Source organism: Varanus komodoensis, unplaced genomic scaffold (assembly GCF_004798865.1).
Source record: "Varanus komodoensis strain SLA01 unplaced genomic scaffold, ASM479886v1 scaffold81, whole genome shotgun sequence".
NCBI lineage: Eukaryota > Metazoa > Chordata > Lepidosauria > Squamata > Varanidae > Varanus > Varanus komodoensis.
This window is the reverse complement of record NW_025336495.1, coordinates 722115-735286: the sequence shown is the minus strand read 5'-3', so window position 1 is coordinate 735286 and position 13172 is coordinate 722115. Positions and strand designations below refer to the sequence as shown.

At 57.0% G+C, this 13172-nt stretch overlaps 1 protein-coding gene across 1 annotated transcript in view; it reads left to right on the top strand.

Annotated features, from left to right (window-relative positions):
• Positions 1–1182: 1182 nt before the first annotated feature.
• ELN (elastin) overlaps positions 1183–13172 on the top strand; it is a 64895-nt gene continuing 52905 nt past the window's right edge. Inside the window, exon 1 of the mRNA XM_044456091.1 lies at positions 1183–1357. Within this exon, the coding sequence (XP_044312026.1) occupies positions 1183–1357 (175 nt within the window). The remainder of the gene's footprint in view (positions 1358–13172) is intronic.

Sequence of the window (13172 nt, the reverse complement as noted above, 5' to 3'; positions counted from 1 at the left end):
AGAAACAGAGCGAGGCAGAAGGGGCCTCCCAGGCCATCTAGTCTGACGCCTGGCTCCAGCTGGCCCTGCTCACAACATGCCCACCATGTGCATGTCCAGCCTATCCTTGAACACCCGCACCGATGGGGCCTCAGCCACCTCCCGGGGAAGCCCATTCCACACCCTCGGGGTCCCGACTGTCAGGAAGTGCTTCCTGGCATCTAAATGGGACCTTGGATCCCTGAGCTTTGCTCCGTTGGAGCGCGTCCTGCCTTCCTCTGCAGGGGAGAACAGGTCTCTACCCACCTCCATGTGACACCCCCTCACATACCTGCATGTCGCCAACAGATCCCCTCCGAGTCTCCTCTTCTCCAGGCTGAAGAGACCCAGTTCCCTCAGTCTCGCCCCATACGGCTTCCCCTGCAAACCAGCCACCAACCTTGGGGCCCTGCGCTGCACTGGCTCCAACCTGGCTATATCCTTCCTGTAATGAGGGGCCCAAAACTGAGCACAAGACTCCAGTTGCAGGTGGAGGTTTCTCAGAGGGGCCACTGAGGCAGGGAATTCTCAAGTGGGTGGAGGTTTCACAGATTGCCAGGCAACTTTTCTTCCACTAGTCGATAAGACTACACAAATGTGACAGCAACCAATTTGTATAAATTTCTCCTTCTGAAAATGTGCAAATCTACCAAAACTACGCTTCACTCAAACGCATGGTAAGTGTGCATTTTCAAGTGTGCCTTTTATTTTGCATATTTTTCTATTTCTATATTTGAATAATATTACAGGCAAAGAAGAAGACAATATCCATGGAATCTGTGCAATTCAGGAAAGGCTGTGCCACTGTGGAATTCATGAATCACTTTGGTGGAAATGCCAAGTTACTTGACTCTCTTGTAGAGTTCCCCATCAGTCCTGGGCCCCAAGAAACTTCCTTCAGATGTGTGGGCCAATGACTCCCACCATGGGGAAGACAGGAGTTGCAGTCCAGCACATCCACAGGGCACCTGCTCGGGGAAGCCGCCCTCAAGCAGGCAAGCCGTTCCCCTGCTTGCTTGCCTCCGGCCTCCCGCATTCACGGTGAACACCGGCCGCTGCCGCGTGCGCTCTTCCGCTGGCCCAGTGGCCGCCTCCGGCCACTTCTGCCACTTCCCCCTCGGCGACAGGGGCGCCGCCAGCCGTCGCCCGCAGACGCGCCTCGCCATGGGGGCCGGCGCACGTGGTGACGAGCTCGGAGTGGTCCTCCCCCTGCCCCCTCGATCTTCGCAGCCCACGCTGGCCTGGCAAGGCTTCGTCCGGACGGGCCTCCTGCGGCCTCGGCCCCGGCCCCTCCTGGCCAGCGGCCTCCGCGCAGCCCAGAGCACCGGCCAGGCGGACGGTCGGACGCGTCGTGTGTGTCCCTCAGCAGCCCCGGCGCGCAACCTGCCCTGGCGCAAGGCAGGCCGCCTTCCTCCTCTTCTGTAAGGAGAGAAAGAAAGGGGGGGGGGGGGAGAGAGAAGGGAAGAGCAAGGAAGGAGGCCGTGCTCAGTCGCGGGAGACTCCACACCTGCCCAGACAGGCCATCTGGAACCACCGAACGCCAAGTGGAAAAGATAGGAACCCACTTGAGAAAAGCAAAGCAAGGGGAGCGGGGCCCAGCCCCTTGCCTCGGACGGAGGGCATTCCGGTTGCCGCGCGGCCCGAGGGATCCTGCCAGGCAAGCAACAGCTGGCTGTGCAAACATCTGGCTGGGGTCCCTCCCCCTCCCCCCGAGGCAGGGCCTGCGGGAGCCACGCTTTCTCTGTGGGGGCAAACCAGGCCGCCCCACCCGCTTCACACGCCAGGCCCACCTCTGGCCCCGCTCTCGCTGCACCCGGCTGGCACTTCGCCCGGCCCTGTGGGGTGCTGGCGAGGCACGGACAGGGCGCTCGCCCTCTCAGGCTGGCGGGACGCCCTCGGGCCCGGGTGGCTTGTGCCACGGCTGAACACGTTGGGTGCCTGGGTGGCAGCGCCTGCCCCGAGCCCCAGGCTGTGGGGCAGGTCTGGGGCTCCTCACTGGCTGGGAACCACATCCCAACATTTTGCTCCTAATCTAGGGGAAACATGCAGTAGGGAAAACGTATATGTGCTTTCATGCAGACTTTTTAAAAATCGGTCAAGTCTGGGATGGACCCTCATGAAATCCCAAAAAAAGAAATCTCACTGTCCAGAATGAACTGAAGGTAGGGTTGGAAAGATCTTCCGAGTTCCAGATTAATTCAAGGGAAGCCTGGCCAGAATGCACAATTCAGGATGAAGCAAATGTAAGATTTAAAACATGAGAAATTGAGGGAAAGTGAAAGGAGAAATCCCCCCTCCCTCGTTATTGAAGACAAATCTACCTGCCTGCCCGCCCTGTAAAGTTGTGGGAGTCGTGGCCTCCTCTCATGGCAGCAAGTGGTGGCATGGCCCACACCGCAGGGAGCCTCGTGTCCTGCCCTGAGTCTCCAGCCGCGGCCAGTCCAGGTCCCCGTGGAGCCTCTGCACGCAGCAGGGGGAGGCAGGGCAGCACAGGGAAAGCTCAGCCTTGCTGGCATTCCTCGGGCGGCTGGGGCCTGGGTGCGAGGGCAGCCCCCTTTTCTTTCCCACCACTGGCCTCTCTTGGCATCTGCCGGTGGCTGCAGCAGGGAACGCTTCTAGCATGACAACGGGTGGCGGAGACCTTCTGCTGTGGAGGCTTCGCTGCTCGGCTCCCGTGGAAAGCACACACACAAGGACAGAGGACACCAGTAACAACTGCCACTGAACTACAACAACTGCCCACGGCTACAAAAGGCTTGGGACCAGGGGACCCGAAGGACCGCCTGCCTGACCCTGGGCGTGGGCGAGGAGGCCCTTCCGGGTGAGCCGTCCTCCACGGAGGCAGGAAGCAGGGCGGGCAGAAGAGGGGCCTTCTCCGTGGCTGCGCCCATCCGTGCATGGCCTTCCCGGAGCAGGTCGCCGGGTGCCCTCACTGCAGTCTTTCTGGGGTCAGGCCAGCACGATCCCGTTCTCCAGATATGTTAATAATTGATTTTTACACTGCTCGATTTTAAAGTTCGTTATTTATGTATATTTATTGTTTTATATTTACATAGTTTTGTATTGTTCTGCAGTTTACATATACTACTTCAACCTATACTTGGCCCCTTAGCCATGTATTTTACAGCTGTACCTTTGTATATTTTATCGTATACTGCTACTATTATGATAAAATATCTACTATTTATTGTTATTATGCAATTGTTATTATAATTATATATTATACATTCATATGCTTTTATTGCATAATGCTGTTTTAATAGCTTCTTTGTAATCTGCTTAGAGAGTTCTTGGACTAATTAAATGCAGCATATAAGTTGAATGAATAATCAATAACTGTAACTAACTATGGCGGCAGAGAGGAAGGTGGCGAAAGGCATGCTTTTCTGAGCACTGAGAAAGGACATTCTGAGGCAGCGGCCCCTTTCCCCCAGAGGTGAGGCACAGGAGGAAGGAAATCAGGTATCTTAGGCCCGGGGTCCTCAAACTTTTTCAACAGGGGGCCAGTTGAAAGGCGGCAGCGGTGGGTGCAGGCCGGCGAAGTGGCGGTGGGCTCACGCCCGCGCGGAGAAGGCCGTGCAGCTGGCCGCCCCCAGGCTCGCATAATTAAAAATAGATTTTAAACGTTGCATTTTTCTTACTTTCAATCCTTTTTTAGTTTCTTTGTCTCCATCTTTCTCTTCTGCCTGCCTCTCTTCTGTTTCCCGCTCCGTATTCTGTATATGTGTGCAAGGGGGGTGGGGGGTGGGGGGGAGCGGGTGCACATGCAGTCGAACTGTTGCAATTTGGCGCATGCGCCGGCTCTCTGCTCAGTTTCTGAGAATGCCTGCACTGGCTCAGGGGTTTTGCTCGAAGATTGTTTTCTCTGAGCGAGTCCAAAACCTCTGAGTTGGGCCGGATAAATGGGCATGGCGGGCTGGATCCGGCCCACGGGCCGTAGTTTGAGGAACCATGTCCTAGATTAAGGCGGGACGAAAGGAAGGGGAGGGAGGGGAGGGGAGGGGGGTGCATCTTGCAGAAAAAGCAAGGGGACTCTAGGGAGAAGCCAGGTGCTGAGGAGTGGCGGGGTGACTGGTGGCCGTTTGCCCCACCTGCCCGCACCAGCGAGCGCTGCAAGTCCGAGGCAGTCTGAGGGCACAGCGCCACAACAGTGGCGTGCAGGCCCATTGCACATGCTCTTTGCGTCGAGGCCGGGGCTGCCTGTGGCTACCAGCAATGTGGGCTGAATAGAGCCTCCACGTCAAGGCGCAGTGTAACTGGAAATGCCGAGTTCTGCAAAGGGCAGGGAAGAGTTTCCGCATGGGTGCCCTGCTCCTGCGCTCCCCGGGCGTATCTGGCTTGCCACTGTGGCTCGTGGGGCAAGACCAGGCATGCTCAGACAGACAAGGGGCCTGACAAAGCCGGCCAGGGGATGCTGGGAGCTGCCAGGCCCCTCCCTGCCTAGCCATGCCCAGGCGTGCGGCCTGCCAGGGCACCGAGCTGGGCATGACTCTCCGGCCTCTCCATTTCAGCTGCGGAGACAAACCAGACCGGTTCAGCCCTGCTCAGTTTCTCCTCGCCCCCGTTTTAAGTTCCCTTGGGCCACCGACGCAGCAGGGTGCAGATTTGTTGGAAAAGCCAGCATGCGCATCAGCCCATCTTTCCATGCACACCCAATGCGCTCGACATTCTTGGGCCCGCATCCCTGGGCATGTTTTTGTGCCTGCTTCCCCTCACGTGTGTTTTCTGACTTTCTTTGAACTGGAGAGCGATTGGCACTTGTGGATACAAGCAGCTTGCAGCCTGCATCTGGGCTGAGCTCTTTCCACCAGAGGGTCCCGTTAACGGGGGGTGCGGGGCTCTGGCAGCTGCGCTCCAGGCTGGGCAGGGCCGAGGCCACGCGGCCAAAGACCCCCACATCGTTGCCTCTGCGGGGTGTCTCGGCCTTTCAGGATGGGGCGAGTCTGCGCGCTAGCCCAGCATCTGCGGATCAGGACCAGCAGCTCCGCACTGCAGGCCTCGACCTTGGGCAGAGTGCCTTCCCCGCGCTCCGCAGGCTTCCCGGCGGAGGGCTCCTGCACTACCAGGAAAACTCTGCCTCCCCCTCCTTCATGGATTCTTTTCCTGGCAACAGAAGATGGAAGATCTGCCGGAGAGCCATGAGCACACCACAGCCCGAAGACGCGGTCAGCCGAGCTCCTCCACTCCGCCCCCCAGATTCTGTGAATGAAGGAATTTCACAGTCAAAGAGTCCCGGACACACCCTGGTTGTGTGATCCTGCTGCACTGACCCTTCAGTTCTGGGCTGCTTTTCAACTTGTACTTCTGCCTCTCATGCAAGTGGCTGCAGGCATGTTCACACTGAAGACGGTGTGGAAATCCAGCAAAACGCTGAGGACAAGACAGTAAAATCAAATAATACACATGTTTCTTGCTTTAAAATTCTATCCTGCAGTCTGCCTTGAGATTCAGGAAGGCATGTGGGAATTACCTGGCCAGTAAACCTGCATGTTACTTTTTTTCTTTTTTAAGGACATGTAAGAAGTTTAGTTTTCCACTTATCATGCCAGAAAAAGCCCCCAAATCACTGGAATTGTTCCCCACAGCCCGGAGAAGAGTTGGCATGCTGTCTTGGATCAGAGCAAGGGTCCATCTAATCCAGCATCCGATTTCAAACAGCTGCAAGCCAGATGCCTCCAAGAATGCAGCCACTGCTCCCTGTTGGTGGTCCCTGACATCTGGTGGCATTCAGAGGTATATTGCCTCTAAGCATGGAGGGTCTGCTTAGCTAATCCAAGGATCTGTCGCACCCAGGGCTCTGCCTCCAGTGGCAGTCCACCAGGTGTCCTGCAGCAGGGCCACCCCCAGCTGTTCTGTTCCCTTTGTGCAGGGGTTTGGAGGTACACTGCTCCTGAACATGGAGGTTCCTTCCACTAGTTGTAGAATGAATGCAATCGGGGATGGCGAGGGAACATTTGCCAATGAAAATGACCACCCCACGTCTGGTTGCCTTCGCTCCGTGCATGAAATGACAATCCGAGGGTGGAGCGTTTGGAGGACCAGCTTGAGGGAACAATTTAATTTCAGAGACTTTCTTGGGGCTGCATCCCACTGGTGGGTGGGGGGGGGACAAAAGGCAGTGCGAGGGACCCCAAATGCCCTCCGGTACCAGCCTCTTTTAATGCCCACACCCTTCGGAGTGGGGAGGATGCACGAAAGCGGAGCAGCCAGCAGCCCGGTGACCGAGAGCGCCGCCCTCTCCGGGGCAGGAACGGCGTGTGCAGCAGCACTGGGGCTTGGGTTCGAGTCTTCACCCACAGCAGTCCAGGAGGCTCCCGCATGGCAGGGCCAGGACACTCTCGCCTATCTGACCAGGTGGGGCGGGGAAGAGCCAGCAGGGCTCCCTGCCCGGGGCCTGCTCCCCAGGCACTTTGGCCACGCAGCCCAGGTGTGGCTGGACAAACAGATGCCCGTTGGGGCGGGAACAACGGACTGGGGCTGCTCGGGAGGCCTTGGGAAGCCTGATCTGCCAGCTGGCACTGGCGTCAGCAGCGCCCTCCCGACCTGACCCATCCCATGGGAGGCGAGGTCCCGCAGGGAAGGCCACCGGGGCGTGCACAGGGCCTGGCAGGCCGGATCAGGCCCCTTGGCTCGGCCCCCTCGCTCAGCCCTCGCTTCCTTCCTGGCCTCGGGCCCCTTCTGGGGAGGGGCCACTGCCGCGAGCCTTTGCGTGGGGCACCCCCGGAGCTGCAGCCGGGGCACACGCACCCTCTCGCCTTGCGCATTTATCCGGAGCAGAGCTGTGCCACTCCTGGGCATGGCTTACGGTCAGCCAGTGAAAGAGGCAGTCCCTCCCTGGGGACTTGCGGTCTGAAGAGTCACAGCACACAAGGAAGGGGGAGCGGTGCTCCGCTCTGCTCGGCCCCTGATCTCCGGCTGAGGGGCAGCCTGCCCAGAGCCAGCCTGACATGAGCGGAGCCGGCTGCTGCCGGAGGTCAGACTAGATGGCCCGGGAGGTCCCTTCCAACTCGCTCTGTTTCTATGTTTCTATGATGCTCCTCGGCCGGTTCCATTCTTCTATGCAGGTCCAGAAAGGGAGGACGAGGTCTCCTGCCCCACACTCGGAAAACATCTGGGCGACACCTCTTTCAGTGGCTGACTGGGGAGGGGCCTCCGTGGCCCCCGTCCGTCCGGTGGCTGAGACTAGGAAATGCTCTGGCTGTGGGGATGGCCACCTCCCAATGAGGAGCAAGACTTGGACTGCAGATCCCGGGAAGGGGTGGCGGGGTGCCAGCCTCCCCGGCGGTCGTGTCTCAGGGGCCTTCCAGTAGGGATCTTGGTTCCCCCACACCCGCCTGGCACCCGCTCACTTCCACACCCACCTGCTCAGGCCTAGCTGCTTGTGCCCTCTGGTGGCAGCAGGTTTGGCTGGGGCACCAGGACAGTGGTCGGAGTGCTGGACGCGGCCGGGGGAGAGCCCGGATGACGTTCGCACGTGGAGCCTGCTGGGTGAGATCGGGGCAGTCACTGGCTCTCAGAGCAGCCTCCCTCACAGGGCTGTTTGGAGGAGGGAAGCGAGCGGAGGAGGTGCCTTGGAGTCAAGTGGCCTGCACAGGCAACCAGTATAACAAGAAAACCAGCACAGGTTGCACCTGGAAGCCAAAGGCCAGGAGTAATCGTAATATTCAATATCTCTGCTTGTGGCCATTTGGGAGCACATTTCATTCGCAGCTTGTTGACACAGGAGGAAGGTGGGGACAATGAAAACCCCTGGAAAGGGATATAAGCGACCTCCTGACCATCTCAGTTTTTCCAAGTTTCTAGACCTCATGATGGTCAAGAGGTGCAGGTGAACAAAGTCCTGCTAGAATCTCAGAAGAAGCAGGGAACTTTTGTGTCTAGAAAAAGCAGAATGCATGTGTGAAATCAAGTAGTCGAGGGGATACATTTTATGAAAATTAGAGGAGATGGTCTGGGAAGTACAATTTTGGGCATATTCTTATGCTTGTTCAGGACATGGGGAGGGTTGAACCCTGATTTGGGTCACAGAAAAAAGAAGTCTTACAGCACTTTGACTTAAATTTGGTCAGACATGCACAGGGACAATTTCTCCACCAAAGAGGCACCCACGGGGATCCTGAAATGGCTGAGATCCTTTCCACCTTCACTCCAGATTCCTTGGTTCTGCAACCTTCAGGTGACTGTCCTGCTTTCTGCTCCAGCTGCTCCACAGCGCTGGAACCTCGGCATGCGCAAGGCCCCTGGTTCGGGAGGTCCGGCTGGCCCTGCTGGGCTGGCATGTGGTTTGCGCATGGGCCTCTCACAGGAAACGCTGCGGGGGTTACGACTGCTCCATGCGACGCTGGCTTTCAATGTGCAGGAACGTGCGCCAGTTTTCCAAGCTCTCTGTCCATGCAAGCAAATGCACATTTGCAAGGCGCATGGCTTGGTGCGCTGTCCAACTGTGTACAGTTGGCGGGAGAGCTGACCTGTGCTGGGACGCGGCAGACGGGGCTGGCGGGCAGGGGTCTCCTCAGCTCGATGGACAGAGAAGCCGCCTGCGTGCGCAACACTCGGGAAAGCGCCCCGAGAAGATCGGGCTCAGAGCAAGGTGGGAGCATCCTGTGGCTGGATGGGGTCTGGGGAGGGGGCCCGGGCCATGAACCAGTGCGGGGCGGGCCTTGGACAGGACGGACGCCTAAACCGGGGTGGGGAAAGCCAGGCCTGTGGGCCTCAATCCCCCCACCTGGGCTCACCAACGAGCTCCTCGGCATCCTCCGGGTGGCCTCGCATGCTCCCCCCGCCCTCCTCTCCCAACCCCAGATTGCGGGATGCTTTCCCGACCTTTGCGCCTTTTCCCTTCATGCCAAACGAATGAAATGCCTCTCCTAAGGCCGTCATAACTGGCTCTCAACATGCCCGTGTTTGGGATGTTCTTGCATGTGGCCCAGCGGGCGAAAGAGGTTCTGTCGGCTTGGCACCGGTGTCCCTCAGCAGTCACCAGAGGTCCCCGGGAAGGCCACCCGTGGGGCTGTCCCCTGAGGTTGTTCCTTGCCGATAGACTGCCTCTCAGCACAGGGGCTCTGCTTTGTCGTCGCAGTTGGTTGCAGGGGATAAGACATTCCTCCGCCAGCTGCATCTCTCCCCCTTTAAAGCTGTCCAGGTGAGCGGCTGGTGGCATTTCTTGTGGTAAGGCTGCTTCTTCGAGTGGGGCTTGAACCCACCAGGGTCTGTGCTGCCACCCCTGAGCTCTGTCCCTCATGGGTCAGGCTGGCGCCTGCCAAGCACTGGCCTTCCTTTGCCTCTCCTCCCCAGCCGGCCAGGCCTCTTGTGCCAGCCTTCGCTTCCACAGCACAAGCAGAGCCTCCGCTACCCCCGCCTGCCAGAACGGGGACTCATAAAGAGGCATGCAGGGAGACTCCTCTCCGTGTGCCAGGACCCGAGTGCAGAGGGGCAGACAGTGTAGAGACAGTAGTGCCTCCACACAAAGTGAAGCGACAACCTTAAAGAGGAAAAAAAGAGGATGTACAAGAGGTGGAAGCAGCACCAGGTCAAAAGACGGACTATCAATAGCAAGGAATTGCAGGGCCGGCATCAGGAAGGCTAAAGCAGGAAATGAGCTGAGACTAGCAAGGACTGCTGAGGACAAGAAAGCCTTCTTCAGATTCATCCAGACCAAAAGACATGGGAAAGAGAAGGGCTTCCAGCTACTGAGTGGATGGCAGAGTGATAACAGATGGCAAAGCAAAGGCAGAGGTGCTCAGTTCCTGCTGTGCCTCAGCCTTCTCCCACAAGGAAATCTGCAACCAAGAGGAGGTACGAGCCGGGAGCGAGAGGTGGCAGCCCCAGATTGACGGACAAATGGTCGAGGGATACCTAGATTGTGATGCAATGAACACGTTCAAATCTCCCAATTAACTCCATCCCAGAGTCATAAAAGAGCTAGCGGAGGAACTCGCAGAACTATTATCTTTGTTAAATCTTGGAAGACAGGAGAAGTACCAGATGACTGGAGAAAAGCTAATGTTGTCCCCATCGTCAAAAAGAGAAAGGATGAACCTGGGAAGTACAGAGGGAGTACAGTGAATCTGACACCAATCCTTGAAAAAATTCTTAAGCAAATGATTAAAAAATCAGTCTGCAGGCACCCCAAAGAAAATGCAGTGATTAACAAAAGCCTATCAAAAATAAATCCTGTCAGACTACTTTAATCTCTTTTGTGGATTGGGTAACCTTCCAAACAGACTGTGGACATAATCTACCTTGACTTTAGCAAAGCTTTCAACACAGTGCCCCCATGACTTTCTGATAAGCAAATTAGCACAAACTGGACTAGATGGAAAAACTATGAGGTGGATCCAAAATTGGCTGCTAAATCGGACACAACGAGTGCTCATCAATGGCACCTTCTCAAATTGGATGGAGGTAACTAGTGAGGTGCCACAGGGTTCAGTCCTGGGCCCACTGCTCTTCAACATCTTTATTAATGATTTGGACGAGGAAGTACAAGGAAAGATAATCAGATTTGCAGATGATACAAAACTGGGTGGAATAGTGAACACCCTAGGAGACAGAATGAAGATCGAGGGCAAGCTTGATAACTTGAATGATGGGCTGAAAGCAACAGAGTGAGATTCAGTAAGGAACAGAGTGAAATTCAGACAAGTGCCAAGTCCTCCACCTGGGAAAAAGAAACCAAAGGCATCGATACAAGATGGGGAACACGTGGCTCAGCAGAACTGAACAAGAAAAAGACCTTGGAGTTATTGTGGACAACAGGCAAAATATGAGCCAACAATGTGATGCAGTCGCAAAAAGGGCAAATGCTATTTTGGGATGCATTAAGAGAAGTATGACTTCCAAATCATGAGAAACATAGAAACAGAGCGAGTCAGAAGGGGTCTCCTGGGCCATCTAGTCTGACCTCCGGCACTAGCCGGCTCTGCTCACGACATGCCCACCATATGCATGTCCAGCCTATCTATAGAAACATAGAAACAGAGCGAGAAACAGAAACAGAGCGGAAACATAGAAACAGTAGTTCCCCTACACTCCTCACTAGTCAGACCTCACCTGGAATACTGTGCCCAGTTCTGGGCGCCAAGATTTAGGAAAGATGCAGGAAAAAATAGAAAGGGACCAGAGGAGGGCGACAAAAATGACCCAGGGCTTGGAACCATTGCCCTGGGAGGAGAGGCTGAGGGGGGACATGAGACCCCTCTATAAGGACCTCAAAGGCTGCCACAAAGAGGAAGGTCAAGATCTCTCCTTGCTGACACCAGAGTGCAGGACACGGATGATCAAGTCAAGTTGAGACAACGCAGATTCAGGTTGGGCATTAGGAAAAGCTTCCTCCCTGTCAAAGCAATACGACAGTGGAACCAGCTGCCGAGAGAGGCGGTGGGCTCTCCCACAGTAGAGACACTTGAGGTGAAACTGGACAGCCGTCTGAGTGGGAGGGTGTGACTTGGTGTCCTGCAACAGCACGGGGGTGGACTGGATGGCCTTCTTGGCCCCTCCCCACACTACTCTTCTAGGATTCTACGGCCCCAGCCTTTCAGGCTGTCGGCCTTTCATCAGGCGCTGAGCGCTCAGGCACTGAGCTTCCCTGTTTAATTCAGAAAACTGGCATCTCTCCTTTCTTCTGCACTTGAGAAGCCCCCTAGAATGACCTTCCCAGCCCAGCAGACTAGGTCCCCCAGTCCAGCACTTCTGCAGGGCTCCAGGTTGGGGAAAGCTGTTCTAAAGCAACTCTTTCGGTAATCCTTAGAGTCGATCCACTGAATGCAAGGAAGCCAAAATTACGATTCATTCTTGTCAATGGCTCTGCTCTACGGGGGTCTAAGGGACAGCCTTATGCATGCTGAGATGAGGCCAACTGGTCAGACTGTACCCGCGTGCAGAGGTGGAAAAGGCTGGGAGCTGGGTGCCCTTTTCTGCCTCCACGTGCGCCGAGCACATCCTCAGGCCAGGTCCAGCTCAGCACCCTTCTCCAGCTACGAAGCGGAAGCCTTTCTCTTTTCAAGGCAGAAGACTGCACAGGTTTTGCCTGATGAAGCTTGCCTGTGTGGGCCACCTGGCCAGGTGGATCCTGAGCTGCCCACATGGGCCTCCTTGGTGGTTCAGGACATATGCTTTGCTGAGAAGCGTCCAGAAAGCCTTGAGTGCAACAGGCACACCATCCGCCCTGCCGGACTCTGCACGTGTGAGGGGTTCCTGGTGCTCCTCCCAGCCTGACTCACGCTGTCCAAACCAGGCTGTTGTGTGGCAAAGAGCAGGAGTCTCTTGCTGGTAGCACCCGCTCTCACGGCCTTCATAAGTGTCCCTGGGTGTACACAAAGCACATTTTATGTTCTGCAATGTCATGAGGCCAGGTAAGGGACACTTTGCCTCAGCTCACTTCCTCTGAGCATGTGCAAAGTGTGTTTCAGTCACCAAAGCTTTGCTAGTGTCAGGGTGCTATTCACAAGGGTTTCCCCAGTACAGGTGACCCCGCGGAAGATCGCGTGGCAGCTCTTGGCAGCAAGCTTCCGCCCGCTGCCCTTGTCCACTCCTTTCGGCTGCCATTTGATATCTGAATGGATTGTTCTGGCACACCTCGCAGGTAATTAATTTAAATCAAGTGCAGGACGATGCTAATTTTTTTTCCTGAAGCCTTTGGCATAACCTCCCCCACCTTCCTCCCGAGCCAGCAGAAGGTCAACGCGAGCACAGCGGCCATTCCTCGCCTCGGACTGCCGCCTGACGCTGGATCGCAGCCTCCCGGGGCAGAGGGCTGGCTGTATTCAGCCGCTGCATCAAGAAGGCTTCAGCAGGTGAATCGAAAGCCTGCGCCCGCAGGTTCTCGGCAACTTTGCCCGGGGGGGCGGGGGGGCGAGGACATTTCGCATGCGGGCAACCGAGGCCCGCTCGGGCGCTTGGCGCGGGGTGGCGAGGCCCAGGAGTGGCGCGTTTCGCTCGCCGAGCCACGGGGCCGTCTCGGCCACCTCGCCTGGTGCAGAGCTGGGGTCCCGGCGGGGACTGGGCCCCGCTGGGCCGCCCGAGCGCGAACGCACGCCCGCCTTCTCGCCGCGCCCGCCCCGCCGCACAGCGCCGCTCGCGGGCCGGCCCTGGTGGCGAGCCGGGCGCCCGAGCGCGGCGCGGGGCAGGACGCCCGGTGCGCGCTTTCCTTGGCG